The following is a 25,838-nucleotide window of genomic DNA, read 5'->3' as shown; positions in this document are numbered from 1 at the left end:
AGCTGGCCGAGTCCAGAGCGGGTGGAGCTGTGGTGGACGCTGCTGCGGCCCGACCCCCGGAGATTCGGAGGCTGCAACTGCGGGTTTGGCGGACAGTGACACCGGGAACCCGCGGGTCCCTGGAGGGAGACCGCTTTTCGGGGCTTCCGCAACGGCGACTTCTCCCGCCCGAGTTGCGGGGTTGAAGAGCACCTGAGCGGGGCTTTACAGCACCGCCCCGCGCGGCTTGGAATGGCTGCGGGACTGCGAGCGCACGCCGGGGGCTCTAACACCAAGACCCGGTGTGCGGTCTTGCATCACCCGGCGTGGCTTTAATGGCTGCGGGACAATCACCATCGCCCGCCGGGGGCTTTGACTTTGACTTTGACTCTGACATCGGGGGGGAGAGTGCAGTGGAGAGATAAGTTTTTTTGGCCTTCCATCACAGCAATGTGATGGATGTTTATGTAAATTATGTTGTGTCTTGGGTCTATTTGTTTGTAATGTATGGCTGCAGAAACGACATTTCGTTTGGACCTCAAGGGGTCCAAATGACAATAAATTGAATTGTATTGTACCTTGCACTCCATTAGCCATTCCTCAGCCCACTTGCCCTGCTAATTAAGCGCCTGCTATAATTTTTGATGATGACCTTCACCGAAAATTATTTTAATTGTGCTTCTCAATAGTCAATTTACATTGATGATCAATCAATCAATTAGATATTAAAGAAATCAAGGGTACAGGGATCAGTACAGGGAAGTGGTGCAGAAGCAATATATCAACTCTCGTCTTATTGATATGTGGAGCAGGTCTGAAGATTGACCAGGCTAATCCTGTTTTTATTTCTTGTGGGCTTATCAGCCTCAAGAGTAATCTCAACTATTAAAATTTAATGATGCATAAATCCCAAAAAACAGAAAACATAATTTCATAAGATGGAAATTCAGTGCCACCCTGAGTAAATATTATCTGAGCTGAATGACATCAAGATCTCTGATTTATTCGATAGTTCAAATATCAAGGCACAGCATAAAGGAGGTATTTCTCTGGTGGATTTTAGATATTACCTTTGATAATGAATCAACCAATGCACCTCTCTCCAAAAGTTCTTGCACAAGATCCACATGTCCTTCCTTTGCTGCCAGGTGCAATGCATTGAGGCCATTCTGCAATACAAAAGCAAATGTACCACAGTCAAGCTATAGGGAAATCATAGAACATTTATAAATATGAATACTTTGTTCAGTTGCAACAATTTAATGTACCAAATACAACATATTATTCTCTGAAACCTTTAGCCAAAGGTGTAAGAAAGTTTTGTCTTCAAATTGCAGGGTTTGGCTGCTCCATGTCAATCGCCATCACCTTTGCTCTCCCAGGAACATTCTTTGCAGAATTTCCTAATCATTTTGGAATGCAAGGTTAGATCCTGCCTGGTATCCCATCTCCACTACCCTCGACTTTAATAGGTGTGAGGAGCCAGTGGGCATCTTGAAAATGAGATTGAGGCCATCTCTTTGTCTATCTCAATAATTCCCTTCCTCCTACCAAACTTTCTTCAAGATTTCCCTTTGTCCCAAATCCAATTTTGCAGAATTCTCCATTTAAAAAAAAATAGAACATAGAAAAGAACAGCACAGGAACAGGCCCTTCAGCCCACAATGTCTGTGCCAAACATGATGCCAAGATAAACAAATGTAATCTGCTTGCACACGATCCATATTCCCTCCATTCCCTGCATATACATGTGCCCATCTCAAAACCTCTTAAATACCACGTATCTGGCTCCACCACAACCACTGTAAGGGAGTTTCAGGCACTCACCACTCTTGGTGTAAAAAACTGGCCCCGCACATCTCCTTTAAATTTTGCCGCTCTCACCTTAAAGATATGACATCTAGTATTTGATTTATACACCCTGGGAAAGAAAAGTTTCTGATACCCGCTCTATGCTTCCTATAACATTATATATGCAGTCGGAGGGTGGTGAATCTGTGGAATTCTTTGCTATAGAAGGCTATGGAGGCCAAGTCAGTGGATATATTTAAGGCAGAGCTAGATAGATTCTTGATTAGTACGGGTGTCAGAGGCTATGGGGAGAAGGCAGGAGAATGGGGTTAGGAGAGAGAGATAGATCAGCCATGATTGAATGGTGGAGTAGACTTGATGGGCTGAATGACCTAATTCTACTTCAATCACATGATCTTATGATATGTCTATCAGATCCCTCATCAAGCTCCAGTGTTCCAGATGAAACAATTCAAATTTGGCCAATCACTCCATGTAGCTAATACCACCTAATTCAGGCGGCATTCTAATAATTCCACTCGACTCCAAAACCTCCACATTCTTCCTATAATGGGACGACCAGAACTGCACACAACACCCCAAATGCAGTCTGATCAATTCTTCCAATTCTTATACTCAATATGTCGGTCAATGAAGGCCAGCACATCGTTAGCCTGCCACTACTACTTGCCTTGTGTTGCCACTTTCAGGTAGCTGTGGTACAGGACACCAAGATCCTTCTGCATATCAGTGTTGTTCAGGGTCTTGCCGTCAAACACAAAGCTTCACCTTACATTTGACATCCCAAAGTGTAACATCTTACACTTTCTCAAATTAATCTCCAACTGCCATTTCTCCACCCATTTCCGTAGCAGATCTCCTCTCCCCGACTTATGGAAAAGTTCCGTAAACCCTTACCCCAGTCAGATTTTACGTAAGTCAGAATCACCTTAAAACCAGGTACAAACAAGGAAATGCAGATGTGGATTACTACATAAAATGCCACAAAGTGCTGGAAAAACTCATCTGGAGAACATCTGGAGAACATGGACAGGTATTGTTATAGGTCAAGATCCTTCTTCAGTCTGATTCAGTCTTGAGCTACTCCAATGTTTTATGTCGTTTCACTTTAAAACTAGGAAGCATTAAAAGACCAGGACAAATCAGGGCCGGTAACAGATGACCTCAGGCAGAGTGGTTTCCTGATAGGTCAAATGTTGGCTAAGGACGGCGTGATCCCAAGAAGGGTGTGAAATGTCGATCTGATTCGCTGATGTTACCTGCATTAGGGGGTATCAGGGAGAGCTTGGACAAACTTGAAGTTCATTTCACTGCACTTTATTGTGCACGTGACGAATAAATCTGACTTGAATTGAATTGTTTTCTCTGGATTGCCAGAGCTTAAAAAGAGACCTGATAGAAGTTTATAAATTAATGAGAGACATAGACAGGGTAGAGAGACAGAATATTTCTTCCAGGATGGAAAGATCAAATACCAGAGGACATAGATATAAGGTGAAAGGGGCAAAGTTTAAAGGAGATGTACGGGGCAAGTTTTTAACACAGAGAGTGGTGAGTGCCTTGAATGCAGTTCCGGATACGTCAGTGACATTTCAAAGACTTATGGATGGGCATATGGATATACAGGCACTGGAGAGTTAAGGATTGTGTGCAGGTAGATAAGTGATGGTCTTGGCATCATATTTGGCACGGCCATTGTATCTCAAAGGGCCTGCTCATGTGTGGTATTGTTCTATGTTCTAATGGGGCAGAGATGTATTGGACAGTATGCTAACTTATGCCAGGACCGTTTTAACAAAAGCCTGATAATTGACCGAAGAAGGATCTCGACCCGAAACGTCACCCATTCCTTCTCTCCAGAGATGTTGCCTGACCCACTGAGTTACTCCAGCTTTTTGTGTCACGTTGGCAGCTAGTTGAAGCAAGATGCATTAGTATTTCTTTAGGCCCTGAAACCTGTTGTGTGTTTTTTGTTCAGTATAATAATTCCTCTCAACGGAAGACGCATCATCAATACTTTTCTCAACGATTTAACTGGCATGTGAAAATAATTAGGATATGTTTTACCTTGTGACCACATTTGTAAAGCAAGTTATTAATTATGTATCAAAATTATTATTTTGGTTTCCATGTTGCTTGGCAGGAACTGGGAATTTTTTGCAAAAAACCCACATCATTTTATCACCTTCCTTTACCACAACCTATGCCACAAACCTCCCCCATGCACAATGTATAACAAAATCCAGTGCAATGCCAACATCCTCACAATGTCCTCAATAAGTGGCTGATTCTCTAAAAGGATTTACCAGGCTATGGGTGGATGATTTAAAATATGTTTGAAAGAGAAAGGGAAGCTGCAAAAATGCTGCTGCCTTCACCAGGCATTCCATAGCCTGTTGGCATTGCTTAGGACTCCCCTTTGAAATAATTATTTCCTGCTTGGCTGCTCTGATAAGATGATAGATGGATTTCACCTTCTCCTCCTGAAAGATAAACTACAGACCAGCACTGCCTCTTTCCCCTGCTTCCTCCATTCCAAGGAAATCCACCTCACCACATAAGCAAAACAATCCCTCCCAGGTACTATCCGAGTAAATCTTTCTGCAACTTCTCCAGAGCAGTTACATCCTTCCTATAACAGGATGATCAGAACAGCATGCAATAGCCAAGCTGTACCCTAACTATACAGCTGTATGTAATTAGAGCACAGCATTCCCACCCATATTCTATACTCATTTAATAGTCTATATTAATAAAGGAAAGCATTCTGTCACCACTTTATTGACGAAAGAGAGGGATAAGATGAAATCAGATATGTTGGTATTACTGCTGAGTAAAGATAACTGCAGAGGCACGAGGGAGGAGCTGGCTAAAGTTGATTGGAAAGGGACCCTAGCAGGAATGATAGTGGAGCATTAATGGCATGAGTTTCTGGGAGTAATTTGGAAGATGCAGGATCATTTCATTGCAAAGAGGAGGAAAGATGTTAAGGGGAGAATGGGGAGACTGTGGCTGACAAAGGAAGTCAAAGACAGCATAAAAGTAAAGGCAAAGGCATATAATATTGTAAAGATTAGGGAGAACTGGAGGATAGGGAGGCTTAAGAACCAACAGAAGACAACTAAAAAGCCAATAAGGGGAGAAAAGATGAAATAAGGTAAGCTAGCCAATAATATAAAAGAGGATACTAAAAGTTTCTTCAGATATATAAAGAATAAATGAGAGGCAAGAGTGGATATTGTGCAACTTGAAAATGAGAAATAGTGATGGAGAATAAAAAAATGCCGGATGAATTGAATACGTTTTTTGCTGCAGTCTTCAAAACATAAGACACCAACAATGTGTCATAAATTCAAGATAGTCGTGGAGCAGAAGTTAGTGGAGTTGCTATTACGAAGGAGCAGGAGCTTGGGAAGCTGAAAGGTCTGTAGATGGATAAGTCACCTGGAGCAGATGGACTACACCCCAGGGATTTGAAAGAAATAGTTGCAGAGATCTTTCAAGAATCACTGGAGCGGAGGTAGAGGTCGGAGATGGGGACCTGGTACATCTCGAACAAGGATTGTTCGATGTTCCCTACAAAGAGGCAGGCATAGCTAGGGCCCATGCACATGCCCATAGCTACGCCTTGTATTTGGAGGAAATGGGAGGAGTCAAACGAAAAGTTATTAAGGGTAAGGACCAGCTCCGCTAGGCGGAGGAGAGTATCTGTAGACGGGGATTGGTGGGTTCTACGGTCGAGGAAGAAACGGTGGGCTTTGAGACCATCCTGGTGGGGGATGGAGGTGTTGAGTGACTGGACGTCCATGGTGAAGATGGTGGGCCTAGAGAACGGAATTCCTGGAGATGACGGAGAGCGTGTGAGGTGTCTTGAACATATGTCGGGAGGGATTTAACCAGGGGGGATAGGATGGAGTCGAGGTATGTGGAAATAAGTTCGGTAGGGCACGAACAGGCAGAGACAATGGGTCTACCAGGACAGTCAGGTTTGTGGATTTTGGGGAGAAGATAAAATTGGGACGTGTGGGGCTGGAGAACGGTGAGGTTGGAGGCTTGGGGGGGCAGGGAGCAGGAGTTGATGAAGTCAGTGATGGTGCTAGAGATTGTGGCCTGGTGCTCGTCTGTGGGGTCATGGTCCAAGGATAAGTAGGAGGAGGTGTCGGAGAGTTGGCGCCTGGCCTCTGCCTTGTAGAGATCAGCGCGCCAGACTACCACGGCACCTCCCTTGTCGGCAGGTTTGATCACCCAGTCTGGGTTGTTGCAGAGTGAGTGGAAGGCTGTACGTTCAGGGGGGGAGAGGTTAGAGTGAGAAAGGGGAGTGGAGAAGTTGAGGCGGTTGATGTCCCGCCGGCAGTTTTGGATAAAAAGGTCTAAAGCCGGAAGGCCATAAGGGGGGGTCGAAGAGGAGTGGGTCCATTGGAGACGGGAAAAGGGATCATCAATGGGGGGGGTGAGGGCTCCTTCCCATGGAAGAACGGTTTGAGGCAGAGGCGACGGAAGAAGAGCTCCACATCGTGGCGGGCGCGGAACTCATTAAGGTGGGGACGGAGGGAGACAAAGGTGAGGCCTCTGCTGAGGACAGACCATTCGGTATCAGACAGGGGGAGGTCAGGGGGGATGGTGAACACACGGCAGGGATGGGGGTTGGGCAGGTGAGTGGACTGTGGCCGAGGCAATGTCTGATGGGGGGGGGGGGGTGATGGGTGGTCAGGAAGGGAGGGAGGGGGTATGAGGACTCGAGGTAATATAGGTATATGTAATGCTGAATCTTTGTCAGACACTGGTCAGACTCCATTTGGAGTAATGTGAGCAGTTTTGACCCCATATTTGAAGAGGGCTGTGCTGGCATTGCAGATGATCCAAAAGAGGTTTAAGAGAATGATCACGGGGATGATTGGGTGAGCGTTTGACGGTTTTGATTATGATTAACAGCATTTCGTTCAGACCGAAAGGTCTGAATGACAAATAAAGGATTCAATTCAATTCAATTCAATTCAATTCAATTCATGATGGACATTTGAAGGCTCAGGACCTGTACTAGGAGCAGTTTAGAAGGATGAGGGGGTACCTACAAAATAATGAAAGGCCTGGATAGAGTGGATGTGGAGAGGATGTTTTCACTAACGGATGAGTCTGGGACCAGAGGGCACAGCCTCAGAATAAAAGGATGTACCTTTGGAAAGGAGATGAGGAGGAATGTCTTTAGCCAGAGGGTGGTGAATCCGTGGAATTCATTGCAACAGACCGCTGTGAGGGCCAAGTCTTTGGGTATTTTTAAAGTAGAGGTTGATAGATTCTTGATTAGTACGGGTGTCAACAGTTACAGGGAGAAGGCAGGAGAATGGGGTTGAGCGAGAAAGATAGATCAGCCATTATTGAATGGCGGAGTAGACTCAATGGGCCAAATAGGCTAATTCTTCTCCTTGGACATGGACAAATACTTTGTGGTGGTTTCTATTTTAAAATCAAACTTCTGCCATCACTCGTTATTTTCAATTTGCATTTATATTTTCCTGCAGTGTAAAGCTTCCCCCTCATGGTGATCACTGAGCATTTATTATATAAACTAAATATTTCTGAAATAAATCTATGCAAAGGTCTAGCAGTAAAATACAAGCAATGCCAAGCAAATGCTTGGCTAATGGTTACATCATAGGGAGGGGAATTTAAGAAATCATTCCATGATGACATAAAGTCTGCATACCTGATTCGATGTGTTGATATCTATGCCTCCTTTGAGGAATTCAAGCACTTTGTCAAGGTTTCCTGCTCTTGCAGCACGGAGGAAGCTTGCATTGCTGTCAGACTGGAAAAGAGGAATACCATTGATTAGTGATACACTTTGACCCAGTGAATACTCACAACAAATTAGGTCATACGTGATAGGAGCAGAATTAGGCCATTCAGCCCATCAATCATGGCTGATCTATCTCTTCCTCCTAACCCTATTCTCCTGCCGTCAAACACAATGGGAAACAATAGGTATCGTTTGCAAGAAACTATAGGGGTGTCCAATCTACATAATGCAAACTTCAATGCAAGTCCAAAGCATTGCTGGATTGAGGCTGATTCTATTGAGTCAAATAATTCAATACAGTTTAACAACTACTAATTATTTTCCACAATATTCCATGGTACACTCCATTCACAACATATGCTTTGGTCCTCTCCATGTAGAGCTATTCAATACAACTTAGCAAAATATGTGTCCTCCATTGCAGTAGGGAAATCAACAGTCTGACATTGTCTGACGTACAGCATTCTTAAAGGAAAAGTAACATTTGAAGAATACTTAAACCAGCAGTTTGATTGAATTGTTCTGATACAAATCAGAAGAATCAAATTTTAGTGCTACTGTTCTTTAAATTATACAAACATTTACTGCGGCAGTACAAAACTGACAAGAATATCAATAGCAGTTTCTTGGGTTCCCATATTCAAAATGTAACTGACTGTCAACATGAACAAGCCTGGAGAAAACATCCAACAAACAAAATTAAATTAAAAATTGAAAATAGAGATTGCTCAAATGATGTCAATTTTTGTTCTTTACAGTCAAGTCAGCCACAAGCAGAGGACAAATGGTTAAACTTGAGGTAATAGAACAATGAACAAGGATATGTCAGAAGAAATAGCCACTGGAAAACAGAGGGAGCAAAAGATGGCAGGAAGAAATATGTCTAAGAATGCAATAATCCTAGCTGTTAATACATTTTATTTCGAAGTCACGTGAGTGACTACGTGAAGAGCCCGTCAGCCCGCATGCGCGTCAATAAGTCGACGCATGGCGTGGGAATCGGAGCAGTTCGAAACTGCTCTGGCAGGAAAGCCAATTTTGTTTTCAGGAACGGGCCGCTGCGGTATAGCGGGCCCGGAGTAGCTGACAGGCACAGCCTGTGCAGCTGCCGCCGTTGGAGCTCAGAACGGGAGCAGGCGGCCGGATTTGAAGGCCGCCGTGGAGGATAGCTGCGGCCAGGATAGTGACCGCCATGGAAGCACAGCTGCCGGGTCAGTATTCGCTGTGGGGATCTCCTCAGCAGCTAGCATTTTAAACATAGATGCTGCTGGCTGAGGTCGGTTCAGCATATACTGTAGAGCAGCGTTTAGCGTATGCTCTATTTATAGGGCAGCTATAAATAGAGCTGGCGGTTGATAATAGCGGCTGCCTCTCGGTCACCTTTGTGACTACCGTGGCAGAATGGGGCTCCACTGGAGCAGGCGGCTGTTCGGAGCATCTCACGGGCAATGCCTGTACATATTGATGCTCCGAAAGGGAGTCAGCCAGAGGCCTGAGGAGGCAACACCTGATTCAGGGTTGCGTTCTATTTTCTCCCCTAAGAAGCTCCGGTGAGGCTCCTGAAGGGAGCAAGGAGCTCCTGGCTTAGGAAGCTTTTTGAGCTGAGTCTATCAGACACCTGTGGGAGCAACACCTGGTTCAGGGTTGCGTCATGATAATTTCCGCTCAGTAGAGGGGACTGTTGGAGATTATTTTATAAGTGACTCCAACTATGTGGATTTTGATAAAGCAATCAAATCCCTGAACTGATGGGGATATGCTTCATTTTAATCATGTGAACAAAATTTGCTCCGTGCACCGGAGGCATTAACAGGCGGCTCCAGCCATATGACTGTGGCAACACCTGGCAGGGTTGCAGAATTTCTCCCACTCTGTCGAGGGGAGTTTCGGAGAGAGGTGACTCCGATTATGATGCCGGCTCGCCCGGGTCATATGCGGGCCAGAGGCCTGAGGAAGCAACACCTGGTTCAGGGTTGCGCTCTATTTCCTCCCCTGAAATACTCCGTTGAGGCTCCAGAAGGGAGCAAGGACTCCCTAGAGTCACTAGCAGGCGCAACCTGTCTGGTAAGTACAATAAATAAATGAATAAGCAAACAAACAAATATTTAAAGGGGCTGCTGCGAAACCAACAGCAGAGGACCGTGGCAGTGCAAAAAGCCAACGGCCATCCGTTTTCCACTTCAGAGTTGCTGGCAGCGCCGGTCTGCACAGCTAGTTCCGATTTGGCTCCTAGAGGGAGCAGCTTGGCAACTCCGAGTCGGGGCAAAGCCAAAGCCATGTCTGTGAGACAAGTCCTGTTGGACGATTCGGGACAAGAGACTTCTGTCCCCACATCTATGGCAGATGTGATTGGCCGTTTGTCTCAATTGGAATATCTGATGGAACAGATGGTGGCACATAATATGCTCCGTATTACGGAGGCATGCACAGGCAGTTCGAGCCATATGCCTGTGGCAACACCTGGTTCAGGGTTGCAATATTCCTCCCACTCGGATGAGGGGAGTGTCGGAGATCAGTATGGAGCTGACTCCGAATATGAGTATGTGCCTGAATCCCATGCTTTAATGCATGATATGCGGGAGTCGCATAAGGAAGAGCTGCCTGCTCTTGCCTCTAAATTTGCTGTTCCCTCGGGGACGGGCAAGCCATTGCAAGAGGAGTTGGCCAGCAGCATCAGCTACCTAATATCACACCAGCTGAAGGAAGATGTTATACTGGAAACGGCTGGGAGATATCCCAGTCCGGGAAATTGCAAAACCTTGGATGTTCCAATAGTCAATGCTACCATTGGGAATAAACTGGTAGCGTGGCCTGCACAATAAAGCTCCAGCAAGGCCTGTAGGTCGAAGAAGTGGTCTGTCGCACTCGGCTCAGGAATGCTGGCAGGCGTGCCTTGCACAGCAATATCACTTTTGAGCTCTGGAAACGGGCTGAAGATGTGGTCAGACAGGGTCTGCAAATGGAACTTCACTGAAGCTCCAACAACCAGATCGACCCGGGTTCAGAGACGCTGGCAGGTAAGGTCTCTTTAATAACATCCGTAAAACTCCGAAATGGAGCAGTCTGTCGGCCCAGGTTTGGATTTACTGGCAGCATGGGCTGTCTAGTATCTTTTCACTGTCTCTGGAGTAGATCAGGTTGATGCAGAGACATTGGCAGGGTGCCTTGCATACTAACCTGTGTAATATCCAAGTAGGAACAGCTTGGTTACCCTGGTTCAGGGTAGACCATCCTGGAACTGGCTGGCCATATGGGTCATATTGACCAGGGAAGCACTGCCTCAACATCTGTGATTGAGATTATCAGGCTGATCAGTAGAGTGAAGTAGTTGAAGTCTCCCTCAACACATAATTAAAATTCTGCTCAGTTAGTGGAGTTGCCAGTTCGTTGAAAACATCATTGCCATCCTCTCTGGGATAGGTAGCAACTAGCAGGAAGCCGCTCTGGCATATAGTATTTTATCTGACCTGCAGGTTCATGTTGTAAAGGTATATATAATAATCTGTAGGCTCTCAATACCAGTATTCCTGATTGAGTGGCTGGTCGCAGAGATTGTGTTGCACACACTGGTGACTCAGACAGGTGATTTCAGTCAGAGGACTGCGAAGCAATTCCTGGTTCAGGCTTGCATCTGGCTAATTTCCACTCTAAGGTAGAACGCTGAGGATTCGTGGTGACTAATAGTCAAGAGTTGACAGGGAACTCGTATTCTCACATCAAGTGGATACGGTGTTTCAGCTCTAGTCATAAGGTTCTGATTATATGTTATCAGCGAATTGAATGAATAACTAGATAATGCATCCTCCGTGGCAAGAGAAGCCAATAAATTTCCGTCCGTATGGTCAATAGAGGAACGGTGGTTCCAAGTGGAATCAGTGACATCTCACAGAGGATGAGTAGTCTGCCCAAGAACAAAAGGGATATATTTCTGATATTTCTCAAGATTGTAGGAACATGGAGCATGCCAAATCAGGTTAGGATTTGGCTAATCTGATCATGTGTTTGGTTACCCAGTTTGAGATGGCTGATTGGCTTTCAGCAATTTAGCTGATTCAGAGAATCGATCTTGAAGATGCATACTTTGCCATATCTATACACAAGGGGCACAGATATATTTGGTGTTTCATAACAAAGCCAGTGGTGGAAGCTAATGCTACCCTACTCAGATCAAAGGGCGTTGTGTCATCAAGTTTTAGATGACATGCAAAATTTGCAGCTGATAAGACTTAGGGGTTTATCAGTAGATGCCTCTTACGATATTAAGGATGAGGCAACATTAAATTTAATTGTGCCAACTCTGCCTATTCATTCAGGCCATGGTAAGGCGGCTAAAGAAGCTCCTATTTACTCGGTCACGAGTGATGGCTGTTGCAGCCTTTTTTCTCGGGCAACTAGCTCTCCACAATTGTATGGGAAGCTTGTGAACAAGATATGTGAGTTAATTTTAAACGGAAATAACAGAGGTTTGTGTTGCTTTCAGTTTGGGCTTAGAGAAGCAATTAAGTGATAGCACAATTAACACTGCTTGTGCTGTTTTGTCATTCTTTATAATTCCATAAGTGGGACAATAAATGATTGGCTATTCACCCGCTGTTCACTAATGTTATGCAAGGTGTTTTTTTATATGGCCGCTCTAAAAGCCTACAGTCATCGTAGTGTGCAATGTATATCAGTAAATTAGTATGCCGAGATTCATCTACTGTTTCCTAATGGGAGCAGTATCTTTAAGTTGATTATGCTTTTAGCAACTGATTTCAGCGTCTGGGTCATAACTGACATTAGGGTAGCTTGTTATGGGAATGATCTCAGAAAGCAAAACGGGCATGATTGCGTACATTTGAAGTTGACAGCATACCCACCAGATCGGAGATTGGGGGTGTTATTATGTATACAGGTACACTGAGCTAGCTAGTACCTATGAGATGAAAGATAGTTTCTTCATTGTTATTTAATAGTCTCTCAAGAGATTGCTGATGGCTCATTAGCAGCCAATAGAATGGACATTTCCCTTTCATCATACAGCAAGAGGCTTACATAGTGTGTGTTCAGAAGTTATAAAATTTGGTTGAATATGTCAGGATATTTGCAGATAGAATTCTGAACAGGGTTGCATGAGTTATTATTTAACTCAAAGCCAATTGGCACTATGGTCCGATTAAGAGCAATGGCCATGTATGCAAGTTAGCATCATGGTATTAATAACCCATGTTTTCTACCATTTATGGTTTTATCTGTTTAAGTGTTTCACACACAGATTGGGTTACTGCATGAAACCACAGAGCTTTGAAGGCTTCACGTAGTCACTCACGTGACTTCGAAATAAAATAGAAAGATTAAACGAGAACTTACTGTTTGAAGTTTGATCTTTATTTTATGAGAAGTTGAAATGAGGGAATACGTGCCCTCCACTCCCAACCCTGATTCTCATAAAAGATCATCCGGTAACTCTAGGTCGTTAGTCTTTCTATATATGACAACATGACATACAGTGACAGTTAGGAATGTCTGGAATGTCAGAGGTTGAGGGGAGAATTGATAGAAGTATGTAAAATTACGAGAGGCATAGAAAGGGTTGACAGTCAGATTCCTTTTTCCAGCGTGGAAATGTTCAACACCAGAGGCCATAGCTATAAGTCGAGAGGGGGAAAATTTAATAGAGATGTACGGGGCAAGTGTTTTACACAGAGGGTGGTGGGATCCTGGAACGCATTGCCAGGGGTGATGGTGGAGGCAGAAATGATAATGGTGTTTAAGAGGCTTTTAAATAGCACTTGGATGTGCAGGGAATAGAGGGATATGGATCGTGTGCAGGTAGATGATATCAGTTTAGTTCAGTACAAACATTGTGGGCTGAAGGGCCCAGTCCTGTGCTGTACTGTTCAATGTTCTAGAGAGGCAAGTTGTTTACACAAAGGCTTTTGGATGCTTGGAATGCACTAGAGCGCTATATGTTCTACATATGAAAGTTGGATATATATACATATATTTTTTGCACGGGAGTCATTATTCCAGTGCCTTTGGCATGTGGATGACACCATCAACATGTGCAATGCTCATTTCCTCATTAGTGACTGAAACTGGTGCAAATATGTGCAACATACAACCTGTGTTCTCAGTTACTGTCAAGAAAGCTGCAAACCTCACACCAAGTTGCCAATCATCGGAGAGTCAAAGTGATCCCACTGGGACATCTGTGTTTTTTCCTTCCTCACTGTCTCTGCTGACGGATCACTAACTGCTGCAGAGCACATCACTCCAATGTTTCAGTGCTTGCAGACACTTGGCATATCTGCGATCACCAATTTGATTTCTTCCTGCAAGATGATCTGTGTGTGTCTTCCCTTATATTTTCCCTGCTCTCACTGACAGCTTTTTGTGTGGTTGCCATGGTTGCCATGGAGACGGGTGATCATAGTGAGAATGACGCAGTATTTGCAGACTCCACAGAGTGTTGGCTTCAGGAAATGTGGGGACAGCATTTCATGAAGAGAAGGGGATGTAAACCAATCAAATGAATTTTACAAGACAGAAAATTTATGAATTGTAGGATAGAGCACAATCCATATCCATTTAGCTTGCCAGCGATTTGTTTAGTCCGCTATTTAACTAATCTGAAAAACGGTTGTTTTCATAAAATATGCAGGGAAATAGGAGGAATATCACCCTCGCACCATCAGTGGTGCTTCACACCACTTTCCACAACCAGGGATATTTGAACTAAACTTTGAACTGAATTTCCTGTGCTAATAATTTTGCCGTGTGAATCATTTACACTTTTATACTTCCATACACCATAGTTTGTTTTACACCTAATTTGCACATTCCTTCTACCATCGTTATCCCATGCACATTTCTCATTAACCAGCCTGGCCATATGTTTTGCCAGAAGATAGACACAAAATGCTGGAGTACCTCAGCGGGTCAGGCAGCATCTCTGGAGAAAAGGAACAGGTGATGTTTCGAGTCAAGCCCCATCTTCCGAGCCTGAAGAAGGTTCTCGACCCAAAAGGTCACCTACTCCTTTATTCCAGAGATGCTGCCTGACCCGCTAAGTTACTCCAGCATTTTGTGTCTATCTTTGGTGTAAACCAGCATCTGCAGTTCCTTCCTACATCATTTTTGCCAGATTACTTGAGGAATGTTGGTGTCATGGAGATTAATTTGCCCCACCATTTTCCATCAACAGATTTTGCTGTCCATCATTTCTTCCTTTACCCTCACCATCAAGGGATGATTGCAACCCATGGTCCTTCCTTATAACTTCAACCAATCTGATAAAGAAGCATGCCCAGTACTGATCGACAGTCTTCAACCTGAAAACAACCTTTATTTTGCTACCTGACCTGCACAGTGCTTCCGCATTTTCTGTTTTTCTTTCAGCTGGGTAAGCATATGGAGGATCCTGCAGTGATTGTGGTGATTCAATTCTTAATCCCATAATATTTCTTTCTTTCTTGTTTTTACTTGAGGAATCTCCTATCTTCACATGGTAATAACATGCTGAACCTACCCTTCTGCCCCACCCAACTCCAGAGCCACATCTCCAACAAAGACTGTGGGTAGAAATAAAAACTTGCCTGTTCCTGTGAATCTCTATGCTCGGGGACAATGTGAACGTCTGCAGTTACAATCTAACAATATAGCTTTAACAATATTAAATATAGTGACTTGGTGTTTACATCAGCAGTTAAATTGATTTTCAGCCTCAGGTACAACAGCGATATTTGGTTTAAAAATTTATAATGTTTAAAAACATGCAATTAGAAATACTGCGTCTCATATTTTACCAATGAAAAGGCTCCAAGAATACTGCACTGCAGTGGTCACAATCACTGGCTTGTTCATTGCACATCATGAAGTACATCTTCTACAAATACAGGTAGGATTTATAATTACACAAATCTATGTAGGAACATGTTTCCCCAAACTCAGGCCACAATATACAAGTTATCTTCCAGCTGCTCCTATTTAGCTGAACTTTAAAAGAGAAGGAAGTGTAGCATTGCAGCCGTGCGCTGCAAGACGACATGACAATCTGCATTAATGCGCACAGCAGATATCCTGCAGCTCCTCTTAATCAACATTGTAACCAATCACTGCATGGACGTTACGTATGCTGCAGTTAACAACAACATCCCCAGAGCCTGCAGTGGCAGGGCGTGGGCCCATCTGGAGCATCAACGTGAAAACATCACTTCTGCTGGAGCTCCGCACAAGCCTTGTTTCACTCCAATCATGAGGAAGGCTTTTTCTGTTTAAACTGTTCCATAAGTATTTAACAGTCACATTTCCCGTCATTTCCATGAATTATATTTTGCCAACCTCACTGGTTGTACACTACCACACATTACAAATGTATGTGACTTGACTAGCCCACAAATTCTGCACCAATTAAAAGTCAAATTTCATTACCCCGACGGCAGTGACCACTCCAGTTTCGAGCTCAATCAATTCATTGCAATTTCCCGAACTAAGTTAACTTAAATATCAATTTGCATTGTAACAAATGTATTGTAAATACATTACATGATCTATATTTATATGTATATATTATCTATCAGTGTATTATATTTTTGTAAACAGGGGTCTGCAGTTCCTTGTTTCTAGTGTTTGATATCTACTACCTATATTTGTATGCACGGTGAAGCCAAGAATTGTCAGAGTTCCAGTGAAAATTATTATCATTGCAAACATTTTGCCACCCATGGACAGTGAAATGCAAACCCAATATAAACCATGCAGTAGAAATGTCACCTATCCATGTTATCCAGAGATGCTGACTGATCCGCTGAGTCACCCTAACACTTTCTGTAATCTTTTGTAAACCATGGAGTATACTGACTCATTTATAACTCATTTATAACACTCCAATTTAATCATTAGATCTCTGTGTGAGATTTAAGGACTGCTGCTATACTATAGATATCCAGTATCAGTATGATCTGTTATCATCAGATGCGTAGAATACACTTTTTATTTATTTTTTTGTATTGTATTCAATTTATTGTCATTATCTCAATTAGAGACAACAAAATGAATTTTCCTTACAGTCAGGTATCATAAAAAATAAATAAATAATAAATAAATAAAACATATTAAACTTTAAAAAAAGCACAAACACAGAAGTCCACGACACAACATAACACAGTGGCACCAAGTTGAGGAAGGTACCATAGTCCAGCCAGACTCCCCTCCGATCTTCCCAGATGTTCACCCGTGGTCGGGGCCTCCCGAGCACCCGCAGTCGCCACCACGGGCGGCCCGATGCTCAGGCCCTCACGCCGGGATGATGGAACACCGACGCCGAACCCCGACGGAGAACATCCTCAGCGGCCCGGACCTCCAGATCGGCTACCTCCCACCTTAATATGTCTATGTTCCTTCCAAGACAGAAACTGCAAACAGGCTACACAGAGCTACATCACTTAAATCCAATCATCAGTTACATTAGTGTAACTGCATCTGCTTCTTTACTAATGTTCAATTTTAATTTAGTTTAGTTTAGAGATACAGCGCGAAAACAGGCCCTTTGGCCCACCGAGTTGTGCCGACCAGCAGTCCCTGCACATTAACACTATCCTCCACACTGGGGACAAACTATATTTTTTACTCAGCCAATTAGCCTACAAACCTGTATGTCTTTGCAGTGTGGGAGGAAACAGGAGATCCCGGAGAAAACCCACTCAGGTCCCGGGGAGAACGTACAAACTCTATACAGACAGCACCCATAGTCACTATCAAACACTGGTCTCTGGCGTTGTAAGGCAGCAACTCTACTGCTGCGCCACCGTGCTGCCCCAAATGCTGTCTCAATTGAAAATAAACGTACCCAAATAATCCACTAGACAGAAGTCAAGGAAATTTTCAGTGTCTCTGAGGATTATACCTGTGGTAGTGCGTCCAACTGCAGAGGAGTCCTGACTGACTGCTTGAGGCAAGAATTGCTGTGGCTGGATGACCTCAGGATTGTCTGGGAGAATGGATCATAGAATGAGGGCGTCATAGAAGAGGACATCTCTTGCCTCCCTTGTGCCAGGGTCCAGCATGACTCGGGGCGACTAAAGAGCATACTCAAGGGAGAGGGTGAACAGCCAGATGTTATCGTGCATATTGGCATAAATGCAGAGGTAGGAAAAGGGACAAGGTTCAAAAGTAAGACCTCCATGGTAGTGATCTGCAGGTTACTCCCAGTGCCATGTGCTAGTGAGGGTACGAATAGGATGATAGGACAGGGAAGTGCAGAGATAAAGAGTTGGTGCAAAGGGCAGGGATTCAGAATTTTTGGACCATTGGGATCTCTTCTGGAGCAGGGGTGACCTGTGCAAGAGAGAAGGGTTTCACCTGAACTGAATCTGGATCAATATTGATTATTGATTATCAGTTGTGATTAGTACAGGTATCAGAGGTTATGGGGAGAAGGCAGGAGAATGGGGTTGAGAGGGAACGATAGATCAGCCATAATTGAATGGCAGAGTAGAATTGATGGACTGAATGGCCTATTTCTGCTCCCATCACTTACGAACTATTGAATATCCAAGAGGGCAGGTTGGCGAGTGCTACTCAGAAAGATTAAAACTAGATTGATAGGGATATGGGATCCCATGCAGTAGTGTGGCAGGTAGAAGGCTGAAAGTCAGTCCAAATATCAATGAGAGCAAATTCAGAAGACCGGATAGGAAGGGCATGGTTGGAAACAAGGTACGATGGTTGGATTAAATTGCAATTATTTCAATACTAGAGGCCTGACATCTAGCCTCCAGCAGAGATTGTTGGTGATATTTATGCTGGGAACTTGATGAACACAGGGCATGGTATATGTGAACGGGACATTATAACCTGGCTAAGGGAAGGTCGGGATTGGCAGTTTGATGTTCCACCATAGAGGTGCTACGGGTGAGATAGAGGTGGGGGTAAAAGAGGAGGAGGAGTTGCTCTAATGACTGAGGAGAAGATAACGTCAGTAGTCCGAGATGAAATTACTGAAGGACATTCAGTGAGGCTATCGGGTGGAATTGAGAAATGTGGGTATGTAAATGGAAAGGGGAGTTTAAATGCTTCGCAACCAAGAGATCCAGCAGGCCTTGGCAGGTAGAGTACGGACAGAGTTTTCGGGAAATCAGTCATAGAAACATAGACATAGAAAATAGGTGCAGGAGTAGGCCATTCGGCCCTTTGAGCTAGCACCGCCATTCAACATGATCATGGCTGATCATCCAGAATCAATGCCCCGTTCCAGCTTTCTCCCCATATCCCTTGATTCTGTTAGCCCTAAGAGCTATATTCAACTCTTGAACACATCCAGTGAATTGGCCTCCACTGCCTTCTGTGGCAGTGAATTTCACAGATTCACAACTCTCTAGGTTAAAAGGTCTTTCCTCATCTCAGTCCTAAATGGCCTACCCCTTATTCTTAAACTGTGACCCCTATTTCTGGACTTCCCCCAACATTGGGAACATTTTTCCTGCATCTAGCCTGTCCAATCCCTTAATAATTTTATATGTTTCTATAAGATCCCCTCTCATTCTTCTAAATTCCAGTGAATATAAGCCCAGTCGATCCATTCTTTCAACATATGTCAGTCCCTCCATCCCGGGAATTAACCTGGTGAACTAAGCTGCACTCCCTCTCCCTCCCGAAAGAGTAACCTTGCACTATTTCAAATGAGCAAGGTTACTGTAACATTCTGACTAAATATTATCAAAAGAATTGCTTTCAAAACAGTCTCATCCACACAATACAACTGGATGCATGTCATGACAATTCAGCATATCATAATAATAGACTAAATGACATTCCCTCTTTCCTTTGGTTTATCATTCTTTCTATCAGCAAAGTGAAAGGTAGATGTCTGACACGTCTATAAATCCTCTTGCAAACAGCAAAAATAAATTTGCCAACAAGCATAAGAAGCACTCAAATTAATTAATGCTGAGACACTAACCCACTGCCGCACCAAAATCCAATAAATGCATGAAACGACTACACAGTAAAACTGTTATCTAAAAGCTGATAATGTACAAGATTCCAGAGAAAACCTCTTTCATTAGTTAAATCAGATGATAAACTAGTTCGGGTCAATCACTTTACCAGTACTAACCTAAATTTAGGTATGAAGAAATTATTTTTGGATACTACGCATGTTACCTCTCTGCAGTCTGCAGCATAATTCAAATTCCATGGTGACATTTTAGGAATGAAATGGAGTTCAGGATTATTTACAAAACTCGGAGGCATTATTTTTACACAATAAAACCAACATGATTGTTTGCACAGATGTATAATGTGAAACCTGGATAATTGCAAGTTGTTTTGTTTTAACAAGTTATAATACGATTAGCCCATTATTATGGATATCAAATTACATGTTACTAGTTACTAGTTATCAGTCAACATTTGTAGCTGTAAGGGCTTTCCCATTTCACCTAAAGCCTATGGCCTCTATGTTTAGAATCCTCGACCTTGCGAAAAAGGCTGTGAGTGTTCATTTTATTCATGCCTCTCTGATCTTGTACACCTACGATGAGATCATCCCTCATCCTCCTACACTCCAAAGATAAAAGGCCTCAGTCTATTTACCCTGTCCCTATCAGTAGAAATGTTACAACATTTTGAGATTTAAAAAATCAAGTCTGCAATTTATCCCATCAGATAAAGCATAAAAAGAAGTTTAATTTTACACCTAAAACCCCTGTCCCACGGTACAAGTTCATTCCAAGAGTTCTCCCGAGTTTGCCCTGATTCGAACTCGGAGATTTACGGTAATAGCCGCTCGTCGGTACTCGGGGCTCTCGTGGACATTTTTCAACATGTTGAAAAATCTTCACGAGTCTTCCCGAGCTTACCGCATTTTCCAAGTACTTGCCGTTAGCGTTACGAGCCGTTAAGAGACGTCCCCGAGCTCCGACGTACCCGCTACGTTCATTCTCCGTGCTTACCACGAGTTTTTTTTTTTTAAACTCGGGAGAGCTCTTGGAATGAACTCATACTGTGGGACACGGCTTTAATTCACTTTCATATCTTCAGTATTAAAAAAAGTTATGGCCATTTTCATACTCTGAAATTAGCATCTTGTTCCCTATTGCTTTTCCATTGACTTAACTCAAAAGCTGTGATCGAGGACAGTCAAAAGCCCACAACTTTCTTAAAAATTAAGAGAACTGAATGAAATTTTCAATTATTATAGATTGAAGCATTCTGAAACAAATATGAAACAATTTACTTGGATGACCTGAAATTAAAGCATATAATTAGTTAGTTACCTAATTGTAGCTAATTCCAAAATTCAATTATTAGATCTAAACATCTATCCATTTTTTAAGAAAAGGTTAACATTTTTAAATAGCCTAAGTGTCCAAATAACATTCACACAAGAATTCACAATATAACATGATTTTTAAATCTCATTGTCATGAATTTATAGGCCAAATGGAAGGAATTTAATGTTTAATTCCCGTAAATTAATGGGCATTTTAATCATCTTGTGTGGGTTTTTGTGGAACGCGATCGATTGGAACGTTGCGGTTGCAGTGAATTTGAACCCCATATCGGCAGGAAAAACACTGCCGGTTCGTATGGGGCCAAAATCACATTATCGCCAAGGAAATTTTGATTAAAGTCATCCAAAGAAGCAAGTTTATATGTAAAATAAACAACTTACATTTTGTTTTGTCCCCTATGTGAGAATCCTCCCGTAGTAGGCTTTAGAAGTAGCTTTTTATTTTAGTCCAGGGATTAAATTGTTCCACGATTTTTTTTTTTAAACTTCCGAGAACGGAAGTCGGAACGATTTTTCTGCATCAGCTAGCAGCCCGAGAAAATATATCTCGGACAGGCAGGAGAAAACAGCATTTTAATCCCGCCCACACCCCCCCCTCCCTCCCTCCCTCCCCCCTCAAAGGCGCCAAAGTCACGCACACGGCCAGTGGCAGAACTGCAGCGCCGCTGAAGGTAGGTATTGTAACATCACTACTGTGCATATCTTCTGGCATGCTTTTCAACTTAATAACATCTATATTACTAGAAGTCTGATCTTGAACACTTCCTGTTGTTTTGTATATTGATTTTAGAAAAAACGCTGCCACTTACGGCCGTGATTTTTGGCCATCTTACTCAGAGTCCCCCTCCGCTATGCAGCACAAAATGATTTTTCCCATCGATGAAAAATAAAAGAGTTATTAGTATTTAAAAAATGTTGAGATTCTCTCTCTTGAAGGCCACGCCCCTTCCGGAGGGACTATAAAACCCAGAAGTGTGGAGGTGCCTCAGTTCTTTGCAAGATGGGGTAGCGAGAGGTCGCAATTCTCAGTCTGAGCTGTGAATAACACTGAACACATGTCTACTAAACTGTGAGTGGTTTCACTGACCTGTCAGTGTCCTTAATGTGATTTGAAAATGTGGTTTGAAAATGTAGTTTAAAAATGCAAAAGTGTGTTTTGGTTTGAAAGTGCTAAAGCTGTGTTGCCTTTGGTTTTGAAAGTGCTAAAGCGAGTTGCCTTGCCTTTGGTTTTGAAAGTGCTAAAGCGAGCTGCCTTGCCTAATTAGAGCTGCCTTGCCTAATTAGAGCTGCCTTGCCTAATTAGAGCAGCCTTGCCTAATTAGAGCTGTCTTGCCTAATTAGAGCTGTCTTGCCTTCTATATAATTAAAAGTCTCATCTTGACCACTTCCTGTTTGCGCTTTATATTGATTTTAGTAAAGACGCTACCACGTACGGCTATGATTTTTGGCCATCTTACTCAGTCCCCCTCCGCTCATCAGGTGCCAGGATTATTCCCATTGATGAAAAATAAAAGAGTTATTAGTGTTTAAAAAATGTTGAGATTCTCTCTCCTGTCAATCACGCCATGAAGGCCACTCCCCTTCTGGTGGGACTATAAAACCCGGAGGTGTGGGCGTGGCTCAGTCTCTGCAAGATGGGGGAGGGAGAGGTCACGACTCGCTGTCTTTAGTGGCCTTGCACCCTACTTGAAATGGTATGAAACTGCACTTGAATTTGGTGCCCTTGCACCCTGCTTGAAATGGAATTTCAAGGAATAGCTGTGAGTCAACTGCGAGCCCACCAGCCGTGAGTGAGTGAGCAGCCAGCACAACAGGCTTGAGTGACTGAGCTGCCAGCCCAAGAATCCATTCAGCCCACAATGTCCATACTAGCCCTCTGGAAACCAGTCCGTTCAGCACACAACACCCATACTAGCGCTCCAGAAAAGCCCCCCCCCCCCCCCTCATTGGCCAACCTCACATTTATCCAACTCCCCCTCCCATATTGGAATTGGTGAAGAGGTGGAATATTGCTTTGGGGAACCACCCCTTCCGTATGATGCTGGGACCCAACGCGTCCCACTTAGTCTAGTTCTTCTAGTTCAACAAACTTATTTTCAATTTTAAAATCAAGAGTATACCCAAAGAAAGTCAGAGGTTTATTAGGGACCAAAAACATTAACGTACATCCATGAAGTCTGCAGTTATTACCATTGAATTACAAATTTAACAGTCTGGAACTTAGTTTATTTAATTTAATTTAGTTTAGAGATACAGTGCGGAAACAGGCCCTTCGGCCCACTGAACTGCACCAACCAGTGATCCCTGCACATTAACACTATCCTACACACATTAGGGACAATTTGTTTACATTTATACCAAGCCAATTAACCTACAAACCTGGACGTCTTTTGGAGTGTAGGAGGAAACCGTAGATCTCAGCGAAAACCCACACAGTCACGGGGAGAATGCGCAAACTCCATACAGACAGCACCCGTAGTTGGGATCAAACCCAGGTCTCTGGCGCTGTAAGTGCTATAAAGCAGCAACTCTAACCATGTGCCACCATGCCGCCGCAAGAAAAGACAATATTTTTAATTGGTATCGTTGATATCTCATTTTTATTTTGTTGATTGTCATTATTTGTACTTGTTTTCAAAGGGATTGGGACAATTGAATTCAGTGGTGTGAACTGATTTGTAAGATGAATTGAGATAATATGATGTTTTAAATTGACACGGCATATGAATAATAAAGGTGATTGAACTAGAGCATGAAGTGTTGATAATTTCTTATGCAAGAAGTTGACATAAGGGATCTAATAGACATCACCTTGTAGCCTAAGATTATCTTGCACTCTAACTACAACTGCTCCAACCTTCGGGTTTTCTTTAAATTTACTGATCGTCCCCAAGATCCATATACAAATTGTCACGTTATAAGACAAACAGCAGGGTCGAAGAACTAATGCATGTGAAACACTACTCTTCATAGGCGTTAAATCACATAAACAACCCTCTACCATGACCCTTTATCTCCTGTCACCAAGCCAATTTTGGATTCAATTTACCAATGTGCCTTGAATCCCACAGGACCTAATCTTTGTGACCTGTCTCCTATCTGGGACCATGTCAAAGGCATTACTGAAGTCCACGTAAATCACATCTATTGCACTGCCCTCATTCATATAATTTGTTAACTCCTTAAAAAAAAGCAATCATATTGGTCAAACAGGATTTTCCCTTGACCAAGATATGTTGAGTGTTTAGTTTTGTTTAGTTTATTGCCACGTGTACCGAGGTACAGTGAAAAGCGGTTGTTGCATGATAACCAGTCAGTGGAAAGACAATACATGATTTCAATCGAGCCATTCACAGTTTACAGATACATTATAAGGGAATGATGTTCAGTGCAAGATAACTCCAGTAAAGTCTGATCAAACATAGCCGAGGGTCACCAATAAGGTAGATAATAGTTCAGGACTGCTCTCTAGGTGTGGTAAGATGGCTCAGTTGCCTGTAAGCAGCTGGGAAGAAACTGTTCACACTTTTTGCCTGATGGGCGAGGGGAGAAGAGGGAATTGCCAGGGTGTGACTAATCCCCCCTGATTATGCTGCTGGCCTTGCGAAGGCAGCTTGCGATATAGATGGAGTCAATGGAAGGGAGGTTGGTTTGTGTGATGGTCTGGGCGGCGCCCACAGTTCGCTGCAATTTCTTGCGGATGCGATAAGTCCCTTCCAACTACAAAGACCATTTCGTTTGTGAATACCAATGAGAAGTTAAATGTAATGGGGTGGTTGAATGTAAGGCAGTGACTGGTAATATCATTAATAGCATCGATGTGCACAGGGATCTTGGAGTCCAAGTTCATAGCTCGCTGAAAGTGGCAGCACAAGTAGATAGAGTCGTAAATAAAGTGTATGCTATGCATGCCTTCATTTCTATGGACATTAAATATAAGAATCAGGAAGTCACGATGCTGTACTATAGGACTTTGGTGAGGTTGCAATTAGATTATTGCGTGCAGTTCTGATCGCCCCATTTCAGGAAGCATGTCGAGGCTTTGGAGAGTGCCGAGGATGTTTACCAGAATGCAGCAGGGTTTCAGCTGCAGGAGAGGTTGGATAGACTTGGGTTGTATTCTATGGAAAGTCAGAGGTTGACGGGAGACTTATTAGAAATATACAAATAGAAACATAGATAATAGGTGCAGGAGTAGGCCATTCGTCCCTTCGAGCCAGCACCGCCATTCAATATGATGAAGGCTGATCACCCAAAATCAGTATCACATTCTGGCTTTTTCCCCATATCCCTCGATTCCCTTAGCCCTAAGAGCTAAATCTAACTCTCTCTTGAAAACATCCAGTGAATTGGCCTCCATTGCCTTCTGTGGCAGAGAATTCCAAAGGTTCCCAACTCTCTGGGCGAAAAAGTTTGTCCTCATCTCAGTCCTAAATGACGTATCCCTTATTCTTAAACTGTGACCCCTGGTTCTGGACTCCCCCAACATCGGGAACATTTTCCCTGCATCTACCCTGTCCAATCCTCTAAGAATTTCATGCGTTTCTATAAGATCCCCTCTCATACTTCTAAATTCCAGTGAATACAAGCCCAATCGACCCATTCTTTCATCACGGAAACCTTGGGTGGAGCACAAGGTCTCCAGTGGTTTCCGTTCAGGTTTCCTAAGTGGGACAGGGGCATAAGGAATGAATGTGACGTGGTAGATGGATTGCCAATTAAATTGCAGTTTTGTTCTGGTAAGTGATGAACTTTGAGTATATCTTGCTATAGCTTGTATCTGATGTTAAAGAAGTTGTTAGCCCACCATGAAGTTAGGTTTGTAAAATGAAAAGAATGAACTAATCTTCAAGCCTACTTTCTGCCTCATCCTGCATCAGTAACACATATTATTACCCTATTCCAATATCGTTGAAACAGGTCTATTTATGCACCCACTAGGAATTTTCATCTGTGTTATAGATTACTGCTGAT

The 25,838-nt window shown here is 43.2% G+C and overlaps 1 protein-coding gene across 39 annotated transcripts in view; it reads right to left on the bottom strand.

The window, feature by feature from the left end:
• ank2 (ankyrin 2) overlaps window positions 1-25,838 on the bottom strand; it is a 524,159-nt gene that overhangs the window by 244,372 nt on the left and 253,949 nt on the right. For all 39 annotated transcript variants that reach the window (XM_033023003.1, XM_033022993.1, XM_033023145.1 and 36 more), the window contains 2 exons: window positions 7,496-7,597; window positions 1,050-1,148 (listed from right to left, as the gene is read on the bottom strand). In XM_033023003.1, the coding sequence (XP_032878894.1) occupies window positions 1,050-1,148; window positions 7,496-7,597 (201 nt within the window). The remainder of the gene's footprint in view (window positions 1-1,049; window positions 1,149-7,495; window positions 7,598-25,838) is intronic.

This window comes from Amblyraja radiata, chromosome 1 (assembly GCF_010909765.2).
Source record: "Amblyraja radiata isolate CabotCenter1 chromosome 1, sAmbRad1.1.pri, whole genome shotgun sequence".
NCBI lineage: Eukaryota > Metazoa > Chordata > Chondrichthyes > Rajiformes > Rajidae > Amblyraja > Amblyraja radiata.
The sequence above is the reverse complement of the archived record's forward strand: the minus strand, read 5'-3'. Positions and strand labels throughout refer to the sequence as shown.